Here is a 27,063-nt window from a genome sequence, read left to right on the forward strand (position 1 = left end):
TGCCACTGCTCACTGTCTTGGAATGAAAGTTCCTGTTGAGAACTACGTATTGGAGTATTTCATTGAGAAAAACCTACTATGCAGCACAAGTCATGTGGGCTGCTGAGAGTCCCAAGTCCATATGAGTTTGCAAGGTTGCATATGCGTTCTATCCATCATTTAAAAAGAAAAAGCCACTTTTGAGCACTATATTCTATTGATAATATTTTAGATTACTAGGGTAGGTATCTCTCAGAATGAACCAGTGTACACCTGTCACAGATGCAGGAGGTCTTGTGATGGGTTCTGAGAGAAACTAAGAAGGCCAAATAAATAGCAGTTGCTCATCTGGCCTACAACACCTTGTTTTACTAGTGGCAAGGGGAAAGGCAAAGGGGGCTATTTTAGAGGGTTTGAGTGAAATCAGAAGTTCAGAATCTGTGCTGTTCAGAGAGATTTAGGGCTAACAGGGCTGCTAGTGTCCTTGCCTCTTGTGTGTATATAATAAACACCTCTCTCCTGGTTTCTGTAGCCAAAATCGGAACATGGGTGGGCATTCGGAGACAGCACATACTGTTCCACGGGAGTTTCAGCTGGATCTTGACGAGATTGAAAATGACAATGGTACTGTCAGATGTGAGATGCCAGCGCTTGTACAGCACAAACTAGATGACATCTTTGAGCCAGTCTTGATTCCTGAGCCGAAGTAAGTCTAGTTTGAGTTCTGCTTATGCATTTGTATAGTTAAAGGATCTTGCATTTGTAAGTGCATCATCAGTCTTTAACAAGTAGTGCAATAGACATGTTAAATTATTCCTTCCTTGAGTATCCTCTGTGAAGAATGAAATACTTTTTGCTTATCTCTAAACCAATATTGAAATACAGAGGTTCAATGTGAATTAGAGCTATCTCTCAAGAGAGTAATGAATCCTGTTTTCTTCAACTGTTTAGGATCCGGGCTGTATCCCCACACTTCGATGACATGCACAGTAATACAGCTTCTACTATCAACTTTGTCATTTCCCAAGTAGCTAGTGGTGATATAAATACAAGCATCCAGGCTCTGGCACAGGTAAATGAAGTAAAATAGCAACTGATCACAGTGTACTAAACTAATTGTCAGCGAGGGTGATGAGTTGCACTGTGGTGGAGCAATCGTGTCAGGTGACATGGACTCTGCTCAGAACTCCCTGATGACAAAACTAAGTGCACAGGGGCCATCTGACTCGCTTTAGCAATAGAAATTCCATGTGGATGATGTAGAATAGGCTGTTAACACACAAATTAATTCAGTTAATTCAGTGAGACTTGACTATTAAATGCTGACTGTTTTATGGATTTTGAGCAAAAGAATTGTCTTGCCTCATAGCTTTTATACTTTTCTAGGATAGCTTTAACTTCTTAGAAGTATTCTATCCAGGAGATTTCATAAAGTTGTTAATTCCAGAATTCATCATGCAGCATTTTGTTTTCATTTGTATATGAGATAGGATTGAAATTCTCTAAAAGATCATTAATTGGTTGTAATAGGATTAGCAATAGAAGTCTAGCTATGGATTTTAGGGGAAAGCTTAGAATAAAAGTGCCTTGGCAAATGGAGTAGTCAGAGCAAGACCTTTTCTATAGGTAAGTCTTTCTTTAAATCAGTTATACTGCACTGTTTGCATTCTGTTGACTCGGATATTTTGTTTATAAATCTTAGATTGATGAGGTTGTGAGACAGGAAGACAAAGCAGAAGCAATGTCTGGCCACATTGACCAATTCCTAATAGCTACGTTCATGCAGCTTCGGCTAATCTACAACACGCATATGGCAGATGAGAAGCTTGACAAAGATGAGATAGTCAAACTTTACAGCTGTATTATTGGGAGCATGATCTCGGTAAGGCTTTGACCTAAGCATTAAGGTGAAGAGGGAATGGGGAATGAGAAATTGGGGAAGGTAAGAAGGTCTGTTTGCTTATACAGAATACAGCCACTTTTAACCCATCACACTTCAATATCAAGCTCTGCTCTAATATTCCTTACATCTTGAGTGCTGAGCTGTATACTTTAGGGGACAAAGGGGGTGTCAAATGGTTTGACAGTATAGTCTAAAGGAATAACTATATTAAAGAAGGGAAAGCTCCTAATATTGTCTTCAATTTGTAGCTATTTCAGATTGAGAGTCTGGCTCGAGAAGCCTCCACTGGTGTGCTGAAGGATCTAATGCATGGTCTTATTACATTAATGCTGGATTCTCGGCTTGAAGACCTTGAGGAGGGTGAGCAGGTCATCCGATCAGTCAACCTGCTGGTAGTGAAAGTCCTGGAAAAGTCTGACCAGACCAACATCTTGAGGTATGTAATAGAAATTGGGTGATTACTGCTTCTCTTCACCCATTCTTGTGTGTTCCTTGAATGCCAAAGTTTGTGTTAGCTGTTCTGTAGGCAAAGAAAGATATCTAGAACTGTTCAGCCAGTTAATGAAGAATTACCACCAACGGTGATCAGAATATGAGTACACAATCTGCACAGCTGGAGGCAGGCTAAATAAACCAGCGTAGGACGATTCTGTATGCTTTGTAATTCAGCAGACTGTCTCTTAACACTTCTAGTGTGCTAGAAAGATAAAGAGCTGTTTCACCCCATGACTAACCTCAGTCTCTGCTGTAGTATTCTGCAGTCAGGTGGGGGGAAATGGCATCTTTTTGTGTATGGCACTGCTACCTTTGTAACTGTTACAAATTTATTCCTTCTAGTGCTCTGCTGGTTTTGCTCCAAGACAGCCTGCTGGCAACAGCCAGCTCTCCGAAGTTTTCAGAGCTTGTCATGAAGGTGAGCCTGTAGTAGAAGTTTTGAACTTAGTTGGTTTGTCTGAACTAGCTTGGCTGAAACAACAGATATATATTAAAATAAAGAAATTGGTGACCATAACTTGAAATATTTCTGAACTCTTATATTATAATTTGATGTTACATATAGTGATGTTATATATGCCAGGAGGGGAGCTTAACACCTGCTAATAGTGTACAGAAGCTCATGTGTACTAATACGAACTCCATACAGAGGTGTGTGGTCACCTGGTGTGCTTATTTGCTTAAGCCACAGCACTGTACCATGGATTCAAACAGTCCCAGGCTGGAGCTGGCTTGTATTATGTAATCTCTAAAGACAGGCAGAAAAAACATGCAGATGTCTGCATTCAAGGCATGGGTGTGATCTTGTTTTATAATACAGCACCCTTTTGTAGCTGCCATCTTTTAAAGACAACTTAGGTGTTCTTAATGAGGTTAAACCTAAACAACAAATGCTTGTGTGTGTGACTGTACATAGCATATATGCATTATCTGCTGAAATTTCTTCACGCAAGGCATTCAGTTTCCATATACTGGTAGAGAAGTCACCATTACTTTTATACGTCAGCTCTAAGGAAGGATTTGGATATGTCCAGCTCTAGTTACAAAGAGAAAGCACATATCAGTGCAAATGTAGCTTGAGCAGACAGTGTGTGCCTGAATGTAGTAGCGGAGTGAAATGACTCAAAGAGTTTTGTACAATCTCTTCTTTACATAGTTAAATACTCCTTCCTTGAGTTGTCTTGCTTTAATTCACTCTCTTGTTCCAGTGTCTGTGGAGAATGGTGCGTCTGCTTCCGGAAACCATTAATAGTATCAATCTGGATCGGATTCTACTGGATATCCACATCTTCATGAAGGTCTTCCCCAAAGAGAAGCTGAAGCAATGCAAGAGTGAGTTTCCTATAAGGACACTGAAGACTCTGCTTCACACTCTGTGCAAGTTAAAAGGGCCCAAGGTCAGAGCAGTCACTAGTCTATCTACTTTTGAACTGGATGCTTATGCAGTCTCTAAAGGTTTTCCTTCTGTTCTTTCTTAATTTATTCCCTTTTATCTCCTTTTAGATCTTGGATCATTTAACAATGATAGACAACAAAAATGAGTCTGAGCTGGAGGCTCACCTGTGTAGAGTAGTGAAACACTCCATGGATCAGAGTGGAAGCAAAGCTGATAAGGATACAGAAAAAGGAGCTTCTCGCATAGTAAGTAATGAAATATTTTGGTAGGGAGGGGAAATGTAAGGCAATTTAAGGTTTTTGTGATTGTGAAATATGAACTAGTAATTGCCTTTCTGGCATCCAACTGATGTTGGAAATATTCTTCTAGTTTTGCTTTCATTTATGGTTGCTTTGGTAACTTGCAGTGTCTTTGTTATTACCTGAATATTCCATGCATATCCCAGGATGAAGTACTCTCCACGATATTCAGGTGTGCAGCATAGGTTTTATGCTGCCTGATACTGCATTCAATCTACTAAAAGTTAACCATACCCAAAACAGGCTTTAAACAGTGACTTTTCTGAGTCCTACAGCTTAATGATGTTCTTGCTCTCATGCTGTGTAAACGGTAGTTAGCTTAAACTCTTAACTGCTTCCAGGTTTTCTTCCTCTTGGAAGCTCTGTATCCAGCTAGCAGGTCTGAGGACATTGTAGGTTTGTCTAATTTCCTCTCATTTTATTCACTTTGTTTTACAAGTGTCCTTTGATTTCTTTTGTTTAGGAGGAAAAGGCTTCAAAGGCCAAAGTGAATGATATTTTGGCAGAAATATTTAAGAAGATTGGCTCCAAGGAGAACACTAAGGAGGTAAGTGCTCCCTTCCTGCAAGGCAGAAAGCATGATACATTAGAATGGTGGATGCAGCAGTTGTAGTAACACACAGGAACTCTTCCCTTCCAGGGTCTAGCAGAGCTGTATGAATACAAAAAGAAATACTCTGATGCAGACATTGAGCCCTTCCTGAAAAACTCCTCACAGTTCTTCCAGAGCTATGTGGAAAGAGGCCTCCGGCTGATAGAAACAGAACGGGAGGGGAAAGGACGAATTGCTACTTCTACAGGTAAGTGCTATAATAGAACTGATGGATCTATAAGAAGCAGAGATAGAAGGGCAGTTATGTTCCCTGGTAGAAACTAATATTTACAGATGTTTATGGGTTTCCAAAGTGAGTTATATATTTTCTTGGCACTTGTGTTGCTTTATGAGGCACCATTTGCAGGGACTGTGCACTGTTTGTTTACAAAAAGATGTTGAACCACTGTCACAATCAATGTCAGAAACATCTGAAAGCTTGGTAAACAAGTGGCTCTAATTCGTATCCTGTAATGTAGGTTGAATGTTAACCTATGCTTCATTTGTCTGGTATCAAGAGTTGTTTCTGTCAAGTATGCAGCTGGTTTATAACAGCAGCAGCTCTCAGGTTCTCCTTTTACGTTTTGGTTACTAAAATGGTACAAGAGGTTTTTTGATAGTATTGTTTGCTGTAGAATCAAAGTTTATTTAAAATAACATGAACTGTTCCTGTAGCAATCTTTGCCTCATTTCCAATCAATCAGCTTTATAATTGGATAAATTACTGGAAACCACTTAGTTTGTTAATGAGTGTTTTCTTTGCAGATAAGCACAAATGAGTATACAATGCAGTATTAGCAAGTGCATGTGACAAATTATTAGCTGACAGTAAAATATAGTCTGACAAAACTACCTTTAACTTTCATTTCTTCCACGTTTCAGTGTTCTGGGAGACTTTCTCCTGCCACTGTTCCTTCTCCTATCCCTTTATTGTAAATTACTGTAGTACTTATTTCAGAACCTCCTAAATGCCTGACTAGATAGGACAGAGAATTCTTTCATCCCAGAAGTCTGTACAGCCATGAAATGTTAGCTCAGCAGTTAGGTTTCAAAATGGCATTTGTGCCCCAATTTTATTTTTCTTCTCCCTACCTTACTATATAGTAGTTTGTAAAAAAGGACATTGTTGCATCTTGCAGCTGTGCTTTATTTAGACTAAAGTATACATGCTTCACCTTGATTCTCCTTTTGTCTATTTTAAATACCCTTGCAGTAAACAAGTGAAAAGAAATCCCTGTCCATGCTAAGTGTTAGAACTTGCTGTCCATTTCACAATGGAAAGGTTTTCCCATAATGTAAAATCCTTTCCTATTTTTTTTGTAGGGAAACTTTAAAAACCTTCCTATATGCCTTCCAGAAATCACTATTTCAGATTGAGCTGGAAGAAGCAGCAGCTTTAAGTTACCTGAATTGAGAGGTAAAGAGGGGTTAGAATCACTGGTGAGGTCTGCCCAGAAGTACTATGAAACTTAGAAAAAGACAGAAGTCTGCAAATATTTCCCATCCTGCCCATTGCTGAGTTCTCTGTTGTTCTCTGTTAACCATGTAACATCATGGTTACTGCTGTTCCACATCAGCATCTTCCTCTCCCTCCCAGTGTCTACTTCAGCTGTCAGTCACAGCACTACTTCTGGAGCTGCTCTGCTGCTGCTTCTTCAATGTCTCAAATTCTTCCCTTGGTTTTCAACTGTCACTCTTGCAAGGAAATTAAAGGGCTCACATGCCTGTACTAGCAAATGTAAATAGCTTGTTAGTTTATAGGTTGGTGGAGTCTTCATCCATTGCATGTTATTCTAAGGAAAAGACCAAGGAGTTTACCCTTGTTTGGTTTTAATCTTTCATTTTTTTTTCCTCTTCCCCTCATCCTCCAGGAATTTCTTCTCAGATGGAAGGAACGTGTGTTCCTGCTTCTACCCACACTGTATCTTCATCCATAGGAAACTCAAATGGGGAGGAAGTGGGGCCTTCAGTTTACTTGGAAAGACTAAAAATCCTCAGGCAGCGCTGTGGCCTTGACAATGCAAAGGTATTGTACCTGACAACTCTTGTACCTCCCCAGGGAGGCACTTCATTTCTGCTTCTTTGTTTTGAGAATTCACATGACTGCTTTTCTGTGCTAAAGGCAGATTCCAATCAGAATCATTGATCTGTAATTATAGTGTGTGTCCTAGCTATTTGCTGCATGTCACCTGCCCAGTATAAATGGCTTTAAACTCATTGCATGGTCAAGTAGGTTTATGTTTCACTTCACTCTGCAGCACTAGCCCACATGCAGGTTATTTCTGCAGCCCTGTAGTCTGGTATCTTCTTTTGCTCCGTGTAGTTTGAGTCTTGGAAAGGTTTAACTAAACTCTACTGCTTTCTATAGATTAACGTATACTGATCTCTGAGTTGAATGATGTGGCAATTCTATATATTTCTGCTCTTAAAGAACCATAAGAGCTGAACAAAGCCGTTGAATGAAGCTTCATATATTTTGAGTGTATGGCTACTGAAGCACAGAAATGCTGAATGAGCTTGGTGTTAAGAAATTTTGGCCCCACAGGTTTCTTACAGCTTGGTGATCTGTGTTAGGAATCCAGGGCCAACTCCTGAAGATTGCATTCAGCCACGTGAGAAGTTATGTTTATGCTAGGAACAGTCATCCAGGCACATCACTGTTTTAACCGTTAATGCAAACGTGCATCAGCTGCCCTCTGAGGAGGGGAGATGTTTCCTAGGTGATAGTAATAAGGTCATAAACATAAATGGAGGTATCAGTTGGTAAAAGAACAGTGATTTAGTGATTTAGATTAGATATTAGGAAGAAGTTGTTCACTCTGAGGGTGGTGAGGCACTGGCACGGGCTGCCCAGGGAAGTGGCAAATGTTCCATCATGGCCAGTGTTCAAGGCCAGATTGGACACAGGGGCTTGAAGCAATCTGCTCTAGTGGAAGCTGTCCCTGCCTGTGGCAGGGGCTGGAACTGGATGGGCTTTAAGGTCCCTTCCAATCCAAACCATTCTATGAATTGACAATTTACACTTTTGTCAGAGTTGATTTTGCCAGCTGTTCTGGAATGTTCTTCCAGAATGCACAGCATCATTGCCTGTTGATGCTGTTTGTGGGCATGGACTTTCCTCTTGCCTCATCAGGCTGTTCAGGGCTACACAGTCCATCTCGGGAAAATACTGGTCTGCTGTAAATTTTTGATCTTCAAAGACTGTACAGCTCTTCTGTCCCTACTGACATCAAGCCAAACATGAGCTACTTGAATGATAGGAATTGAGTATTGGAGTTAGCTTTGCGCATGGTTCTGACTTTAGCAACTGACTATCAGTCCAGATCACCGTTGTATTGTTTCTTCCCTTTCCTCTTGTCTTTAGTGTGAAGATGAAAAGACATTGATTATAGCTTGTACTTCTTGTATGGCTTTTGCCATTATCTTACACTTCACTTTCTTCTCCCTGCAGCAGGAAGACAGACCACCTCTGACATCTCTGCTCTCTAAACCAACACTCCCTACAGTTGCATCCTCTACAGATATGCTTCACAGTAAGCTCTCCCAGCTCCGTGAGTCACGGGAGCAGTACCAACATCTGGACCTGGACTCCAATCAGACTCATTCCTCTGGCATTGGCACTACTCTGGCTTCACCCTCTTCTGCAGCAGCTAATATTGACGACTTGAAAAAAAGATTGGAGAGAATAAAAAGCAGTCGCAAATAAAGATGCAAGAGACACGGCATCACTGTTGCTTGGGCTGTCTTCAGCTTTAGTTTACTAAACTAGAAGTCTTCATAGTTAAATGGCCTCATTTAGGCCTAATGTATACAAACTGGTTTATGTATAATACTGTGGATTTTGGGGGTTGAGTCATTGTGGCACAAGTATTTGTACATACTCTGCTTCTCAGTGAGCATCTCTTTGACAATAGAAGGCTGTCTGTGTATTAGTTTTAGTGTACAGACCTGTAAACAACCATATTCTTGCTCAGACTAGTTTCTCATAACTTGTTTTTTTTTATTTGTACAATTGTCTTTAAGATCTTTTCCTAGTTCTTAACTCTTAGAAGATCTTTAGTGATTTTGCTTTTAATTTTGTGAATTCTTCTCCATGTAATCTTTGAACTGTTGGTTCTGTATGGACACACAGCATGAAGTAACTAATTTAAGTGTCTTTTGTAAATAAAGTTTGCATTAACTATACCAGCCTCTAGGAAAAGCAGTGACTGCTGGTTAGAGAAGTCACTCTCTATTCCTGAATGTTGTGACTGGGCATCTAGAAACTGAACTGAACTATTCATGACATGAACCTTGGGGTTTGGTTATATTATAAGGAAGATGAGTGAATATATACTATCTGTAGGTGCAATCCTGAAACTTTGCACTCTTTCTTCTATAAGCAGTAGTGCATTTTTCATATAGCTGGGGTTTTTTGTTTGGAATATGTTTCTGTAACTTGAGAGTAAGTTGAGACTATTTACTTTGCTTAAATTGCTTATTTTAAATGACCTAGTCCTTGTGATGCCTTTACCCAGGTTAAGCATAGCCCCTCTGTGTACAAAAGCTTTCCTTGAGGGAGCCTGCTGCTGTTGATATGGAATAGATTAGCAGGGATGTACAGCCAGTGGACTCATGTATCCTGAACTCATTAGGTTATGCAGTCCTCTTCATGCAGGTAGACCTCATCACCACATCCTTTTTGCTCTTAAACACCTGATGTAAGCAGACTCTACTATCTGGTGTAACTAAGACACCTGGTAGTTCTAGTCTGCAAAAGTTATAACCACTGCTTCTTTTGTGGTCTTCTGATTAGCCTTTTTCAGAAGCTACAAGTGTGAAGACTAAGACATATCCTGTGTAGCCTTTCTAGCCCCATCATTCATCTTTTCACCTTTTTACTGCAAGAGAGCTGGCTGTGAAGCATAAATTGCACATCTGTTCCGTAGCTAGAACAAAGTTATTGACAGGTTGGACAGGCAGGCTTAAAATAGCACACGTCTGCTCTAGATTTTAATTGTTCCATGCAACTGCTGCTTTTGTCGTTTGCTCTGTGGACCAGCAGTCTCTGCATCAGGGCTGTTACTCAAGCTATCTTGCCTGATTACAGTGGAAATGTGGCTTTAAAGTAGTACCTGTACAGCAGATCTGTGCCAGAGCTTCTGCAAATGGCTGAAGTCTTCCTCTTACAGGGCCCCTTGGCTGGGGTTGCAGTTGCTGTAATACTGCTTGGTGCTTGTGGTGAGTTTGTACACTGCAGTAGCAGGTGACTTGCGAGTGTTCTCCATCCTGTGTTAATTGATGTGATGATGCCATTCATTGCTCCACCACCTCGGTTTAGTAGTCCCAGTCTCCTAACTTGAAGTGGGCATGCACTTTTCTTGTGGAACAAGTGGAGGTTTGGCCCTTAGTGGTAAGCATTGAGGTTTTGTGCACTTGGGGCTGTTTGTGAATGGTTTGTGTTGGCTGGCACTAGAGTTACTGCCACTACCTCTCAATGACTAGCTGCTTTTTGAAACTTACTGAGACTTAATCCATATGTTCCTTTCCCATGTCCAGTAGCCATTCTGAAGAGCTGTTTGTTAATTAGCTCAGGATGTTAAACCAGCGATGCCTGCAAACCTGCATACAGCTATTTTAAATTTGAAGCTGAATTGGAAGGGAAATACAGGAATAATTGAGAAGCAGAAGGTACAGTTGCTTACTATGAACGAGTTTTTGCCCTGTTGTCTCTGTAGTGTTCGGTTGGACTCAATATCCTGGGAGTTCTGAACTAAAACTTGTGCACATCCATTAATAAAGCCTAATCTCTAGCCCAGACAATATTTAAATAACATTAAACTGAATTTTAAACATGATTCCTCTGTATTGTTTGTAATAAGTCAGCATTCCAGTGCCTTACCCCAGAAACTATGGTCCTGCTTGCCCTCTTAGATGCAGTTTCTCACACATGGTTAGGTAGCAGTGAAAGGCTGAGGCTAAACATAAGGAGGGATAAACATTTTCAGTGCCTGATGCCTGTGGTTGTTGATGGTTTTAAACAGTTGTGGAACTGGAGCTTGTGAGCTTGCTTTCTTCAGATGCATTGGAGAGGTTGGTTTTATGCTTGCTTTGGGCAATCAAATTGGGTTGTGTTCAAGTTGGTTCCTAAATGAGCCATCTTCAGGGAGGCGGCCTGATAGTAACTGATCAATAACTTCGTTTATATCCAACTTATTTCAGATATCTCTCACTTAAAACAGTCATTCTGCTGCTTAATACACTTTAATATGAATCACAATGAAGTTTCACTGTTGCCTCTTTCTGTGACTTTTAGCACTGTGAACAAGTTTAGGAATATGGTGTCAGAGGGAGCAAAGACGATTTCCAAATCTCATCATTGCTTTAAGAGAAAATTGGACTGAACAAATTGGCTACTCAAAAATATGTATTTACTGCTGGGTCTTCAGTGCTACACATTGCTGCTAAAGCTTCTGGGAGTGATCCCTAAACAGGCTTTATGGGTACAGTACAGGATGCTTCCATTGGAGGCCCTTGGGCAATGTGCATGAATTGTTACCTTCTGGATCTTGCATTGCAGGTGGAAAATGAACTTTGAGGACCCAGCACCACCTGCCATGTAGGAAGTTACTGCTATACAGTATAGAAGTAATGGAAGTTCTTCTGTTGGATGAACTGTATACAGCTTTAAGTTCTTAAGGTGGTACCTTATGAACAGTGATGCTGGTATTGTCTGCTGTTGTAGCTGAGACCAAGGTTTGTCCTCAAAACAGGTTCCAGTTGCTTTCCTTTTGACACTGGTTTTGGTGTTTTATGTAATGCCACAGTTACTGTAGCTGACTATCACCAGTGCATTCTTGACTCTGGTTCTAGAACAGAAAATGAGGTGACTTGAAGGGAAGGAATGGACAGGGCCTGGGGGCAGGATTGTGCTTACTGCAACTGGCTTAAGGCTATCATCCAAGGTTTAAAAACCTGTTGATAGCAATAGCTGATGGGAGGGAGGAGGAGCTGTTTAAGCACAACCAGTAATCACCAGTGCAATCACTTCTGTCTGTACTCCTGGCTACTGGAATGGCTTGCAAGTGCAACTGAACTCAGCATGAACAGAAGTAAAATTATGGGTTTGGGGAACTTTTATTTTCAAGAGACAATACTTTGAGTTGTGAGGATGTTACTGGTTTACTTCAGGATCTTCTACGCTTCTGTTGTAGGAAGTGGAGCATTGTAGCAAAGCCAGGAGCAAGTAAGGTAATGCATTCATCCCCCATGTTTTTCAATGGCTTTTCGCATCCACTTCTTCAGGCGGAATACATGGGTATAAAATCCATATTTGCCGTCTCTGTCACAGCCTTCTCCCCATGAAACTATTCCCACTTGGTACCAACGGTTGTCATCTGGGTTCTAAAGCAAAGAAAAATGGGATTGGCACAAGGAGCAAGATACTTTGAGGTCTATGTGTTGTATATGTCCCAGCCTGTTTGGTGATGGAAACTGGTTTGCGATTCAGACTGTTATCTACTATACACCAGCTTGTTGGAGTAACTTTACTCTTAAACCTCTTAAGTGAGAGTTGGCCATCATTTGTGTGTTTGCAGCTGAGCTCTCAGTGCTGAGACCTTGAGCAGCTCAGACCTGCAGTACAGAAGTGGGGCTGGACTGCAGGGTTCATCTCAATTGCTCACCTTGAGCATGAGATGGGTTTGCTTCAGCCACTCCAGCAGTTTCCATCCTTGCTGTTGCTTTTTAGACTATTACAGAAGTTGAGAACAGCACAAACCTACCTCTGTGTTTTGTGAGCCCAGCCCGGTTGAACATACCTTCATTACAAAAGGTCCCCCACTGTCCCCTTCACAGGCATCTCCTCTCTTTGTGTCTTCAGGACTGTAACCTGCAGGCAGGAACAAAGTTGGACATTTGACTGCAGGCTGCTGTTGGCCATCTCTTCCTTGAAGTATTGCTGCATCTATTTGCTGAGAGCCAAGAGATTACTCTCATGCCAACTATTGCACTGAAATTTAGGAAGCTGTTTTGTGGTTTGTGTTGTATGTAAACCAGCTAACTGCTGCTGTCTGCAGCATTCCTGAATCCACCCTGTGCTTCCCTCTGTGCTCTCAGTCCTGTTTTCTTTCACGAGAATTGCTGTTGGTGTCGATTGCCACCGTGTTCAGCAGCTGCAGCTCGAGCTACTGTGCCCTTCTCTTGTCTTGCAAACTCCTGTGTGTGTAGTACTCTGTGTACCCTGTTCTTTTGTTGTATTTACTATGGAGACACACTGCCATCGTCACTTCCACTTTCGTGTCATTCTGCAGGCTCTGCTCTTTCTCTTCCCCAGCTGTCTTCCTACAGACTTGCTATGAAGAGGCACTTTAATTCCTGATGGACTAGATGGTATCTCTTCATTTTCCCATTGCCTGTATCTCCCCTTTTCTGCTGTATGCTGTCTTACAAGAATGCTGTCTATCATGGAATTCTAGAGTGCTTTGGGTTGAAAATGACCTTAAAGCTCATCCAGTTCCAACCCTCTGCCACGGGCAGGGACACCTTCCACTAGAGCAGCTTGCTCCAAGCCCCATCCAACCTGGTCTAGAAGAAGAAACCCTAAGAACAGTGTATTCTTGGTAGGAAACTGGCTTCCATTCTAACTCAAGCAATCACATCTTACTAGATGCAAGAGCACAAACTCAATCATGGCAGATTTGTGCAGGTTGTTTCAGTTCCTGCAAGCAAATGAAGAATACAGCAGAAGGTATTAAACTGGTTCTGGTGAATCCATAGTCTCTTTGTAGCTTGAATTCTGGGATCACTTCTATTCTCTCTCCAACAGGGCATAGTGCCAGAAGAGCCTTAAGAAGGTACAGAGATGATCGGCAGTTCAGAAAGCCTTCTGTAGTAGGAAAGATTAAATCAATGCTGTTCAGCTTGGAGGAGAAAAGATAGAGCACTAAAGGGTCCATAAAATAGCATGTGCCATGGAGAAGAAATATTCTTTCCCAAGTTATGAGTGTAGATGTGTACCTATTGAAATTTATTAGACAGGAATTTAACAGAACATTGAGGAATTGGGGTTTCCACACACACCCAACCAGTCTATATGACATAGATATATGTCTATAATCTGCTGCCTCCAGTGCTACTTACCTGCACAGAACATGTTGTCAGTGACTTTAACTTTGGTGGATGCCTTGCAGATTTCCTGGGCCACGATGGGCAGGTTGAGCTGCTGCAGAACTGTGGGCAGGGTGCTGGGGCTGGTGACCCATGTTTCTTTCAAGTTTCCCCAGCCAGTTACTCGCCCTTTGTAACCTGCCAGCATCAGCCTGGGGAAGGAAGTGTGGGTGTAATCAACTGCATTGAACAGCTTCCTCCTGCCTGGTCTTGATGCAACTAGCCCCAGTAATGCATCTTTTTAGGTCTGCTTTGAAGGCCCAAAGGAAGCTTTTGTAGCCTGCATTTTTAGGCCTGTGGAACAGTCTCCTCACCTCTGCACAACCTCTTTGGAAGGCAGGCAGACAGGATGGATGTAGTCACTGAAGATAATGGGTCTCTTCAAGTGCATAAGTGCAATGTCTCGGTCCATGTTCTCTTTCCAGTTGTACTTGGGATGGATGATGATCTTATCCAACAGAGCAATCTTCTCTATATTCTTTTCATACCTGAAATAGCCATGAAGGAAAGAACTCGCTGTACAGGAGCAAGTGAGACTCTTCTGGGGTTCATGATACTCTCAGGTGCTCTGTACCCTCTGAGACAATTACACCAGAGCCTCCCTTCAGGCTTGCCATGCTTCTGCCCTCCCTTTCATTTTAGCCTTTGGGATCAGCAAGAGCAGCAAATGACAGCTCTGTTAGATCCCACTATTGACAGACATGTGGCATGGGCCATGTGTGTTACTGATACTGGACTGATAGGCCAACCTCACTGTAGCTCCTTACTCCAAGGGGAAGGTGACATCCCTCCCACTTCATCCAGGCTCTTACTTTGCTCTTACGTGCTTGCCAATCCGCACCAAGATGTCATTTGTGGTCAGGTTCTTGTCCCAGGGGGGATAGTACAGACAATGAGCAGCAGTCAAAATCCAGCTGTCGCTGATGAGGCTGGCACCACACAGCAGCTCTTGAGGACTCTTTTTGTAGAGCATCACCTGCCTGAGAGACAAGGAAGGAGGAAGACTTAGCAGGACTCCAGCTGTGAAGGGCTGAGTGTGTCCTAGTGGCACGCAGGAAGAGCAGAGCGGGCAGTGAGCAGGGAAGAGCACTGTGCTGTACTGACAGAGCTGCCCAAGTGTGCCAGGAAAAGTTTCCCTGGACCTGTGTGCTCTGTGTAGAGGGCCATTAACCCTGTTCCCTTCATCCAGGGGGGTTTCTCATCCTCTCTGCAGCAGCAAAGCTGGAAGGAGGAAGAGCTGAGGATGAAGCCCATCAGCACTCTTGCTGTCCCAGGTGGAGGTGCACTTGACCCAAGAGGAGAGTTTCTGTCCAGCTGTCAACCACTGGGAGAAGCTTTGATTAGAAGCCATAATGCCTGCATGCTGCCTCAGGTGGGAGAGCCCTTTTATTTCTCCCGCTTGAAGGGAAGGGAGACACCATTCCCTATGGAAGAGCATGGCAAGATAACACTTACCAAGGTGAGCTGCCAACTTCTGCATCGTCCCCATGGACAACTCTGCCTCCAATGTAAGAGTCCAGCAGCTCCTTCTCACTTTTGTCTGTTACCTTTTTCTTCTCAAATAAAGGACGAGTGCCACAGTCTGGAAACAAAACCCCCAGGTCATCTGCCTTTGTTATTACCCTGATTCACAGGGAGAGCATTGTCTGCAGTCAGCGTGCTAAGCTGGGAGAGCCTGGGAAGGAAGCACTTATTAGCTCCATCGTGTTGTAACTGGAGATTGACTTCTGCAATCCTCCTGCAGGAGGGAGCTGCAGCCTTTCTACAAACAGTGATGCTGTATCTGGAGCTTTCATAGAATCACAGAATAGTTAGGGTTGGAAAGGACCTTAAGATCATCCAGTTCCAACCCCCCTGCCATGGGCAGGGACACCTCACACTAAACCATGGCACCCAAGGCTTCATCCAACCTGGCCTTGAACACTGCCAGGGATGGAGCATTCACAACTTCCCTGGGCAACCCATTCCAGTGCCTCACCACCCTAACAGTAAAGAATTTCTTCCTTATATCCAATCTAAACTTCCCCTGTTTAAGTTTTAACCCATTACCTCTTGTCCTGTCACTGCAGTCCCTAATGAAGAGTCCCTCCCCAGCATCCCTGTAGGCCCCCTTCAGGCACTGGAAGGCTGCTCTGAGGTCTCCACGCAGCCTTCTCTTCTCCAGGCTCAACAGCCCCAACTTTCTCAGCCTGTCTTCATATGGGAGGTGCTCCAGTCCCCTGATCATCCTCGTGGCCTCCTCTGGACTTGTTCCAACAGTTCCATGTCCTTTTTATGTTGAGGACACCAGAACTGCACACAATGCTCCAAGTGAGGTCTCAGGAGAGCAGAGTAGAGGGGCAGGATCACCTGCTTTGACCTGCTGGTCATGCTCCTTTTGATGCAGCCCAGGATACAGTTGCTTTCTGGGCTGTGAGCACACACTGAAGCCGGCTCATGTTCATTTTCTCATTGCTCATTTGCTCACCTGCTTCTCCTGAACCGAACGTTTTGTCATCAAAGAAGGTTTTGAACTCTTGAGGAAGGGTGGTACGGCCGGAGATGCTCTCTGACTGTTCATACTCATCCTCCAGCGAGCTGTCTGAGAGAGACAAAGACCAACATTTTACCATGCCCAGTTACAGCTTCCATAACGCACAATGCAGTTTCCAATGTAAATGTTTCCCCCTATACACAGTGAGTCTGATGAAGGAAGAATGTTTTAAAACTCTGCTCTTCTTAACGCTCTTTGCTCACTGTTGGAAAGAGGAAGAGCTGAAACCCACCAGCTGTTCTCCACCAGAGAGAAGTGACCACATGAGAGGTGTAACAGCTCCATACAGGTACAGGAGGTTAGTATATGTTGTATTTGGATATACAGGGCTTCCTTGTCTATGCCTCCCAGGCCACGCATTTCACCCTAGCCACACGTACTGCTGTTGGCTGCCTGTGCAAACCCAAACCCATGCAGGCTTCTCACCGCAGTAGTGCAGGTCACAGTATTCAAAGTTGGGTGGTTCATCTGTGACACACCAGACACCCTCATCATCTCCATCTGGGTTCCGGCAGTAATTCTCCAGCAGCTTCACATCTGGGTCGATGTGTTTTCCTTGGAGCACCTCTTTGGCTTTCTCAGAGTTCCATGGCAGGCACTTAGCTCCAGACACAGTGACTGAGAGGGTCCCAGTGTAATCCATCCCTTTCCCTTCTTTGCAGGGCTCCAGTGGAGCTGGCGGTGAGACCCGTGGGGTATATTCAACTGTCATCCTTTCTTCACCTGGAAAGACAGAGAGCTGGGATTCAAGCCATCACTTTGTGCTCAGAAGTACTGTTAACAAACAGCACTGGAGCCTCTTTACTGGGGCCTGGAGTTCCATGGGGTGTCCCGTTATGTTTGGGAGCTCCCACCATGCTCCCATGCATGCGGTAGCCCTCTCCAATATTGCAGTGTCAGAGGAGATTCCTTCAATGGGGGTAAGTTGAAGCTGGCACTATTCATCATGTTTCTGTTTGCCACTAAGCGGTGAGGGACAATATTGTGTTTCTTTTTGGGGTATCTTTGAGAAGCAGCTCAAGGGATGGGATGCCCAAGCAGCACAATGTTGCTGTGTTAGATCCTCCAATGCCTTTTACTCAAATGCATACCTAGCCCGTATTTGGGTGAGGCTTTTACTGTGATGAGCTACGAAAGCAGCAAATTTAACATTTGCCAATGTTTCTATATCTAAAGATAAGAGAGCAAATGTTCCTGCTAGGCTTTCCATGCTGTTTCTTGCAAGTGTCTTAATGGCTGTAAGCTTTAAGCAGCATTTCCTGAGTGGGTACCAGATTACCTGTTCTGCAGCATCACGCTCTGCTTGGCTGCACACTGCCTTCTTGTGCCCTAGGGGCATCCCCATATGAAGAGAGACCCTCTTCCTGCTCACCCTGGAGCCACTGAGCAAGTCATGTTCACCTTAATCAGTGCAACTGCTTCTGTGTGAAGTTGACTCATGTCAACGTGATTGCAAAGGAGATGTGCAAAAAAGCACAGTCCTGCCACATCCATGCACAGAAGCAAGGCTTTTCCTGCCATATCCATGTGTGCATAAGTGTCACAGCAAGGAGTCAGTCAGGAGCTAACTAGAGAACAGGGATAATACAGGTGCCTGATCATCCTGAGGCAGAGCACTGTCTGTTTCCAGTTCCCACATTGCACACCAAGGCAATGGCAATGGTTTGCAGCTTTACAACACCCTATAGTCACAGTGGTTGTGAACGCTCTGGCTTTCACTTGGTGTTGTTGCCTTCAGTGAGTTTTGTCTCTTTGCTTGCTTGGAAGAGAAACTTCTGCTGTGAGAAGGTTCCCTGCTTTCAACCAGTTCTGAGGCAAAGCCCCAGGGCAGAGAGCTCTCTGGGGTGGAGCAATGAGGAGGTGCTAAGTGCAGGGATGCTTCTCCATCCCCTTCGGTGCAACTATGAGAGAGCCTTCTCACCCCTGTTACTGTTTAAGATGTAGCTCCTCTGCTCTGAAGGACCCCTCTTCATGTAAGACCCTTCTTGGCACAGTCAGTGCCAGTCTCAGTGCAGTGTTCCCTGCCAGAGGAAGGCTTGCTGGGATGGGATGTGGAGCTGACTCACCACACACCGGGATGGAACACGGCTCCCGTTCCACTGTTGGGTCGCGGGTGTAGCACCATGGCCCTTCTGAGTGGTTGTCTGGGTTCCTGCAGTAGTTCTCAATGAGGTTGGGATAAATGGTGGCATTAAATCTGTGAGAAAAGGCTGGTTAGGCCAGGAAGGAAGCAAGGACACCCTGGAGCACCCTTTAGGAGTGCATGGGAGATGAACTTACTTTGGTATATGTGGATATTTGCTTGTCCACACTTGACATTCAATCCCTGACTTGGTGTAGCTGATGGTCCCCTTGTAGTTGTGGCCCACCCCAAGAGAGCAGTTACCTGTCAAAAACCCAACACAGGGTAAGCCAAGTGGATGTTGTTCATCAAGGTCAGAGCTAGCATCCCACAACTCCCTTTAACTGCTGCTGCATGAGCCTGCACACGCACAGGCGTTCTCTGCATGGGGTAGGAACAGCATCCCCCTGAAGCTCTGTGCTTTGCTTTGGCTGTGGGAGCAGCTCAGAGTCCTGTTGAGAGGTTGCCTTGGGAACTGTATCACAAGGAGAAGGGTATCTGCCCCATGCTGTTTGTGCAATGGTTCACAGGGAAATAAAGAGGAAGGAAGGAATTGCAAACTCTGCTCTTCCTACTTTTCTTTCTAATCAATGGCTTCACCAATGTTAGGTTATGGCTTTTTCCTTACAAGCTCTGCAGGAAGCAAGTTCCTGGCACTCGCTGTATCTGGGAGCTGATGTTAACATGAGTTTCTTACCTTCTAGACAAGCATCCAGAACTGCCCTGGACCGTCCCGGGCCCTGACATACTAGGAATATAAGAGGAAAGAACCACATTATATGAAAGGAATCCAAATGAACATCCTGGTTTGGGCCAGTTCATCACCTAGGGCCAGAACACAAGTGCTTTGTCCTGGAAAGTGACCCCTTGTGAGAGAGGGTAGGGAGCCACCTCTCCAGGATGGACAGCGCATCCTAAGGGATAGCAGAGCACCTGCAGGACTCAAAGTGACTCACCTTGGTAGTTTGACCAAAATATCTCCTGCAAAGAGAAAAGAAAATCAATAAAAATCGTGTATTTAAGTGTAGAGAGGTGAAACATCAGCCCTTGCTTAGCGGGTTTGCATTGCCCCATCACTACACAGGGACCAGACCTAGCTCTGGGGATACCAGTTACTACAGAGTCCAGCAAAGCAAACCAATCCACTCTAAAACCCCATCATTGCCACTCATCAGACTCCATAATCAATACTGTTGTTTCTGAACAGACCAAAGATGCTGCACCCTCCATCAGCCTGCAGAGGAAGCAGAACCTGGGCTCCAGGGCAGGAATCCAAGGAGCTGAACCCGGAATGTGTAAGGGCACAGGCAGATCCTAGGCAGGTATTGCTCAGCTTTTGGAGCTGTGTCTCTGCTGTGCAGCCTGGGGGTGATTGCTGTAGAAATACCCCACAGAGGTTGTATCCTGCTGGCTCAGGGTCCTGTCTACCTGTTTACTGTTGTGTGCTTGGGTGTAGGATTTGGTCTGAGGGCTAGGAGCAAATCCCAGAAGGATGCAGAACAAACTCAGCAGGAAGCCAGGACAAGGGAAGGATGCTGCAAAACCTCAGCTCAAAGGGGCTTGAGGCCCATGCACTCAGTGTTTGGTGGCTAAGCCAGCTCTTCTATGAGCACCTGGGACTGCAGCAGCTCAAACGTGTGCAGCACCATCCGAACCAGTGGAAAATGCAACTGAGGACAAACGCGAAGGCTCTGTCACTGTGTGCTTACATGAGAGAGGGAGGGAAAGGGACCTGAGCTTTGAGCTACGTTCCCTGGAGTGGCTGCAGGAGCAAAACACCCTTAGAACACCTGAGCCATTCACTGGGGGACACACGTTGGCCCCATCCTGGGTTCACAGCACTGAGTCCTGTGGCCCCAGCCACTGTGTGTGCCGCCGGTCTCCCACCACCAGCATCAGCCGCACATGTACCGTCTGAACCGTGGACTCCAGGGCCTCGAACGCCTCCTCGTAGCTGCAGCTCTCCTCCAGGCACTCCCGCTCCAGGTTCCCCTTGAGCATCTCCTCCAGGAAGCCCTTGTTGGCTCGGCGCGGGCGCTTGAGCACGGACAGAGCCTGCCCCTTGTCCAGGAAAACTACCGGGTCAGAACACTGCAGTCAAAGGGGGGCTCGCACCCGGGGGGCTGCTTACCCCCCATTCCACAGGCAGGCAGTGGATGTGATGGTCCCAGTGCCTCCCCCAGTGCCACCCATGGAAAGGTGAGAGCCCTGTCGGGTCTGTGCCATCAGAACGGGCTCCCTGTGCTCTATGTGCCAGGGCTCACATCACTTGGGCAGCACAGGTGACAGGAACCCTCTGCTATCCTCAGCAGAGCTGCTCTGTTCACCTGTAGTTAGGTCGAGGCTTGTTTGCTTGGAGCCTGCTACTGCTCCCTGCCAGCCACTGCATTTGTCTTGCCAGCCTCGGCATAGATCAGTACAATCCCCTGATCTGGGACCTGTAGACTGCTCTTCCCACACCCAGCAGTGAGGTTAGGACTTAACCTCTTAGTAAGATAGATGGATTTGAGGCACTGATAAGAGAAAAGCAGCAGGGAGCACAAAGGCAGCATGTTGCGTATAACCTAAAGTCTAGATAATGTGGAGCTGTGAGGGCAATGGAGAATTGCAACCACCCAGGTTAACTGAGGAGCTGTAGCCCAGAAGGGCCCACAGCTGTGTTGCGTGTGGTCCTGGACTGAACCACGTTCCCCTTCCCCACCATCTCCCAAGTGATCCACAACATCCGCTGAGCTGCTGGCAGCAGATGCTGGATGCTCCCCTGCAGGAAAGCCCTGTGCTCACCCTGCTCTCAGCATCCTCTCCCTCCCAACTTCAGACTTTTACAAGGTCCTTCTGCCCTATCAACAAAACCTGTCACTGGCTCTGCTCCTGGATAGGAATAACCCAGCCTCCTTTCCCCTGTCCCCCACTGGTACCCTCCTTGTCCCCGTGCCATCCCATCTTACCTCCAGCCTGGCTCAGTGTGAGGTGCAGAAGGCTGGACAAGAGCAGGCCCCTCAGGACGCTGGCTGTGTGGTGTGCCATGCTGCACAGCCCTGCCTGCGGGGGAATGCAAAGGGAGCAGGATCAGCGGAGTCACAGCCCTGCTGAGTTAATATTGAACCAGAATGAAGAAACAGGACTCCAGAGGTCGTGGTGTGTCAGGGACAGAGGGACCGGGGCTCCTTTTATCCCTCCTCTCTTGGCATCTCTCCCTCCTTTCAGGGCATCTTCATTTTCTTCATTTGTGGAAGACAATTGGAACGTCCCTGGATGCCCACAGGACCACAATTAGCATCCCGTTTCCTAACAGGGAGGATGGCAGGAGGAGTGAGGGGACAGGCTTGGCACAGGGAGAACTCAGGCCAGCATGGAGAGGTCTCTGCCAGAGGTCCCATCAAGAGCAGCTTGCACCTCTTCCCTTGGTGCCACTTTGGTCCATGCAGCTCTTGGTACATCATGGGCTCGGGTCCCTGCCACTGCCTCAGGGGCTGTACTTTGGTATCCTCACCCGCAGCAAGACTTGGATTGCTCCTGAGCCATTCCCAAACCTCCTGGTTTTAGCTGCAAGCCCCACCTCCCTTTCCCCCCCAGCTTGTCTTTTCTCCCTGCATTATCAGCGAGCTCAGTCCCAGCTATTACAGCAGCAGAACACACAGTTTAAGTCTTCCCCTTCTCCATCACCCACACCAAGCAGCAGAACTGGGATGCTGGAGGCAGCCCAGGTGGAATTTTCCTCCCATTAGGTCAGCAGTGCCATTGGCAGTGCAAACTTCCCACCGTGTTCCAGTTCCCAGCAGAGTGGAGGATGGTGGAGCAGCATCGAGTTTGTGCTCCCACCCCAGTGGAACACTCCAAAAGGAAAATGAAGCTCCTATGCGCACACCCAAAGCCAGCCAGGAAAACAAAGGCTTCCAGGAACAGAGAGGCAGGAATAGCTGGGATGTCATCAGCTACTGAGTCAGGAACTGGGCTTCCAGAGCTGGGAAAGCTCCAGTAATTCCTGCATCGAGCAGACAGTTGGCAGAGTGAGAAAGCCACCAGGATGGGGCAGCCCTAGGGGCTGCACATGGCACCAAAGTGCTTTCTGCCCGCAGGGAGCATGTCCCGTGCTCTGCCCTGTGCAGCAGATCCGGCTGTAATGTTTGTCTCCATGGAAGGAGTGCAAATATTAGCATTAGGATGGCTGAGGAATGACTCTGTGGCCACTGGTACAAAGAGCAGCTGCAGGGGCTTCCTCCCTCCCTCCGTTAAGTGTCTCCTGCTGCACACACACCCCTGGGGTTTGGAGAGGCACTGTTAGGAATGGCCCTGGATGGACTCTTCATTAGGGGCTGTAGTGACAGGACAAGGGGTAATGGGTTAAAACTTAAACAGGGGAAGTTTAGATTGGATATAAGGAAGAAATTCTTTACTGTAAGGGTGGTGAGGCACTGGAATGGGTTGCCCAGGGAGGTTGTGAATGCTCCATCCCTGGCAGTGTTCAAGGCCAGGTTGGACAGAGCCTTGGGTGCCATGGTTTAGTGTGAGGTGTCCCTGCTGATGGCAGGGGGGTTGGAACTGGATGATCTTAAGGTCCTTTCCAACCCAAACCATTCTATGATTCTATGATATGACTTGACTGGAGGAGCATGGGATTAAGCACAACCCTTGAAACACTGTGTGCTGTTTAGCAGGAGAGGCAGTGTTTAGGCAGAGGGCACAGGCAGGGTTTGGAGGGTAGGTGAAACCAGAGCTGCTGCCATTACACACAGCAGCCACCACTGCTGCTGGGGGAGGAAGCACAAAGGGCCCCATGTTTGTGTGAGCCCATGTGGCAATGGAGGGTCCTGCTGAGCTGATGGGGAGGGCAGCAGCAAGGACAGGTTCTTTACTCTCTATGTGATAATCTGGGTCTGGTCTCACATTGCAGGTGGGACAAGTGACCTCAGGGCTGCTTTCAGCAGGTATCAGCACCTCTGCTCTGGAGCCAGGCTAAAAGAGCTGGACTGGGTCAGTCTGGAGCAGGGAAGGCTCCATAAGCAGAGACCTTAGAGCAGCTCCAGTGCCTAAAGGGGCTACAAGATTAACAGAACAAGAGGAATGGCTTTAATGTGACAGAGGGAAGACTGAGATCAGACATCAGGAAGAAATCCTTCCCTGTGAGGGTGCTGAGGCACTGGCACAGGGTACCCAGAGAAGCTGTGGCTGCCCCATCCCTGGCAGTGTTCAAGGCCAGGTTGGACACAGGGGCTTGGAGCAACCTGCTCCAGTGGAAGGTGTCCCTGCCTGTGGCAGGGGTTGGAACTGGATGAGCTTTAAGGTTCCTTCAACCCAAACCATTCCATGACTCTGTAATTGAGCAGGCCCCTATGGATGTGAATGCAGGGACTGCAGGAAGACTGCTGCCGCCTCCCCAGTTGTAGTGATGAGAGAGACAGATGCTGCTGTGCTTTGAAGGTATGTTCATTGCAGATCCCAATAAGAAAGGACAATTCCTGAAGGCAAACTGGGATATGGGACAGCACAAGATAATAAACCCTTCCGATGCTGGGAACACCAAGTAATACATCATCATCTCATGCCACACTGAACTGGTCATGCTTGTGCTGCAGTTCACCAGTGTCATGGTCCTAAAGGTGTCAGCACCTTCTATGGTATCATGAGCTATGTAAGGTTAACTTTGAGCAACAATAGGACACAGCAGATAAGCCTGGTTATCAGGCAGGTCTGAATATCCTCCAATACTTAGCTATGTCGTATTCCTTTAATGTTACTTCTGTTGTGGCTCTACAAAACTTGTGCTCCTTATGCACTTTAAGAAAAGCCTCACTGAGACCAATGATCCCATCACTATCCCTGGATGCTTATTTTCCAGTTGCTGTTCTTCTTTCCCTCTGTGAAATGGGACAAACCCGCCTGCCAGGGCCATTAGATTGCTAACTGTAACTGCTGCAACCTTTTAGCTCAAGATTACTCAAGGTTACATCCATCACTTAGGTTTCACCTATTTCTTTACATTGGCCTTTCTTTATAACTGGAGATTTTCACTACATCCTGGGATGTTTTCCAGCCCTTTCTGCTACCTTACATCAATGCTGGCAATTAAAGATGCTGGCTCTTCACATTGCAGCCTTTTCTTGTTCTGTAATGTGCTTCTATGGCTCCTCTCTGTTCCTTCCTTGTCGTAGTTAGCCTCTGCAGCAGGACAGTGTGCATCAGCTGTCACCTCTCCAGGGGCTTTGACTTACTGGAAGCTTTGGATGTTCCTCAAACATCCAGTGCTTCCATCTGGTCGCTGCTCCCATAGGCAACTCTTTATTTTCTTCCTGCCTTCACCCACCCCCAAGTGATGGATGCTGTTTTCTTTCTTAGGCTAAGAGAGTGAAGATTCTTACCTTTATCCTCCCAGAGTGATGGCTTTCAACACAGCTGGGGGTTCTGATCTCTTTCCCTTTAGGAGTTTACTCTTCTTTTTAAGTGAAGAAAGTTTCTGGCAATTGCTTATTTCCTATGTAACTGTTTTTCCAGCTTCCAAGGAGCAAAGTGTTGAGGGTTTGGCCTTGGCCTGTTTTCTTGGGCCTTCATCTGCTCTATGTTCCTGCTCTACTTTCCTTGTTCAGTTGGGGTATTTCTGAGTATGTTCCTGAAGTGAGTTAGACAGTTTGATCCCCAATTGTAACACTCTGGATACAGTCACAAAGGATGAATCCCCATCCCCTCACACAGGGATTCCCCTGTCCCTGAGGATACAGGACTTCAGGTGAAGCCCTGCCAGCGTGGTGGAGCCCCTACAGCCAGGAGAGCTCGGTGCTTGCTGCCTGAAGCTGTAAGGATTAAGCTTGTCTCCAGCCAGCCAAGTGACCTGCTGCCCCAAAGCATAATGATTATAATGCAGCACAGCATCTAACTGCTCACCATGCCAGTGTATGGGACCAGGCAGGCACACATCCTTTCCTCACTATACTTATTCCAGTAAGAGGTTTCTCACCAGGATCCTGCCAACTGCACCAAATATAATGCACCGGTGCAAGAGTTTGTTGTGGATCCCAGTAGGAAAGGCACTTGAAGCCCATAATGTATTAATTGAAGTACCATTTAGTGGACACAACACAAGAAAGGGTATAGCGTGAGATAATCATAGAATCATAGAATAGTTAGGATTGGAAAGGACCTCAAGATCATCTAGTTCCAACCCCCCTGCCATGGGCAGGGACACCAATAATAATCATCCTACACTCCATTAGATGCTGCCAACAGCAAGTGGTACAGCATCAGACAGGTGTCTAGTCAGGCCATGGCACGCTGCACAGATCCAATCCATGCTGAGGTTCACCAGCATCATGGTTTTCAGGGCTTTTATAGGATTTTCTTAGGAGTAAACAACTCCATTCATCATTTTGCTATCAAGCAAATGGTTGTCACAGAAGAATTACTGCTTCTAAGGTAAAGACAAAACCACAGTGGTGGCATCAGCACCATGTGCCCAGTGGGAGTCACCTATGGGATGCTCAGTCAAGATTAGCTGGCCAAGTTTATCCTGCAGCCAAGTGATACGTGCAGCACAGCACAGCCCTGCCCCTACCTACTCAGATCAACTGTTAGAGAATAGCATTCCGTGAAGACCTCCTCATTCATAGTTGCTCCTACTCCTTCTCTCCTATTCTCTCAACTAAAGCAGGTCACAGGGCAGCAGATGAGTCTTTAGGGGCCTGGATTCTCCCTTTCTCTTCCTCCAGTTTCTCCCCCTTCCCTCGTGGTCCCTGTGTGACCAAGGGCACACGCTTCAAACGCACCCATGAGCCCAGCTCCAGTGAGAACACTTTGCAGCTGTGTCAATATTTGAAAACTCAGCTTCAGATACAAGCCCCCCCCATGGGCCTGTGCTCCCACTGCTGAGTCCCAGCAGCCAGGGCACAGACCGAGCTCCTCTGCTCCTCACTTTAAAGAAAAGAGCTGAAAATAGGGACACCCGAGGGCTTGTTGACTGAATTTACCTCCCATCCTCACATCAAAGGGTCCTGGATCTGACTCCAGCTCCTTGTCTGCAGGCCGGTTGTAAAAGTTTATAGCAAAAGTTGAATGTAGAAACTGCAAAGAGCAACTTTTCAGGTTGTTTCTGTGTCCATAGCACCCCAAAAGGGAACTGTCTGAATCCACAGTAACGCTATACTCTCCTCTTGGGCATTAGAAGCCCAGAGAATTTAAGCCCCTAAACAAACCTTTTTTGGGGCACTGCAGATGTTAGAGAGGTGCAAGAGAGAGCAAGAACAGCTGTAACTGAGGATGCAGCAAATGAAAGCAGTGTTTGTGTAACAGGGAGTGCAGAGTGGGCAAAACACCTCCACCAGGTTTGATATTGACCATCCCTTCCTATGAGGTCAAGTTCACGTGGCACTGGGAACTGTGCACTTCCCTCCTGAAATGGGACCCCGTTGCCAAATGAGCATGGGAGAGGATGGAGCAGTGGGAATATTGGGATGTAGTTGTGCTGGTGCTTTATGGTGCAGGAGCAGGAAAGATGTGGAAGAGAGGAAGCAAGAATGGGAGAAAATGAACAAGGGAAATGATGGATTCATGAACCCAGCTTGAATGTGGAGGGAAAAGGGAAAGTCTCTTGAGCGTACCGAGATGAA

The 27,063-nt window shown here is 45.9% G+C and overlaps 2 protein-coding genes and 1 non-coding gene across 3 annotated transcripts in view; 2 read left to right on the forward strand and 1 right to left on the reverse strand.

Moving 5' to 3' along the window:
• CKAP5 (cytoskeleton associated protein 5) overlaps positions 1-8,849 on the forward strand; it is a 49,323-nt gene extending 40,474 nt beyond the window's left edge. Inside the window, exons 34-44 of the mRNA XM_034062336.1 lie at positions 512-685; positions 931-1,051; positions 1,682-1,861; positions 2,131-2,318; positions 2,720-2,795; positions 3,586-3,774; positions 3,881-4,018; positions 4,536-4,619; positions 4,713-4,872; positions 6,536-6,690; positions 8,116-8,849. Coding sequence (XP_033918227.1) covers positions 512-685; positions 931-1,051; positions 1,682-1,861; positions 2,131-2,318; positions 2,720-2,795; positions 3,586-3,774; positions 3,881-4,018; positions 4,536-4,619; positions 4,713-4,872; positions 6,536-6,690; positions 8,116-8,370 — 1,720 coding nt within the window. The 3' untranslated portion in view covers positions 8,371-8,849. The remainder of the gene's footprint in view (positions 1-511; positions 686-930; positions 1,052-1,681; positions 1,862-2,130; positions 2,319-2,719; positions 2,796-3,585; positions 3,775-3,880; positions 4,019-4,535; positions 4,620-4,712; positions 4,873-6,535; positions 6,691-8,115) is intronic.
• On the forward strand, positions 1,101-1,210 carry LOC115947320 (small nucleolar RNA SNORD67). The gene has a single exon (XR_004081262.2). It is a non-coding gene; the product is annotated as a small nucleolar RNA SNORD67 (small nucleolar RNA).
• A 3,054-nt stretch (positions 8,850-11,903) lies between the features above and the next one.
• F2 (coagulation factor II, thrombin) lies at positions 11,904-21,506 on the reverse strand. Its single transcript, XM_034062337.1, has 14 exons — positions 21,415-21,506; positions 20,378-20,541; positions 19,423-19,447; positions 19,164-19,214; positions 18,625-18,730; positions 18,411-18,541; positions 16,771-17,067; positions 16,279-16,392; positions 15,267-15,393; positions 14,624-14,791; positions 14,126-14,299; positions 13,785-13,963; positions 12,464-12,534; positions 11,904-12,047 (listed from the first exon to the last, which is right to left on the reverse strand). Exons 1-14 carry the CDS (start codon positions 21,491-21,493, stop codon positions 11,904-11,906), a joined length of 1,830 nt encoding a protein of 609 aa, XP_033918228.1. The 5' UTR covers positions 21,494-21,506.
• Between the last annotated feature and the right edge of the window lie 5,557 nt (positions 21,507-27,063).

The sequence above is a fragment of the Melopsittacus undulatus genome, chromosome 4, assembly GCF_012275295.1.
Source record: "Melopsittacus undulatus isolate bMelUnd1 chromosome 4, bMelUnd1.mat.Z, whole genome shotgun sequence".
NCBI classification, from domain to species: Eukaryota; Metazoa; Chordata; class Aves; order Psittaciformes; family Psittaculidae; genus Melopsittacus; species Melopsittacus undulatus.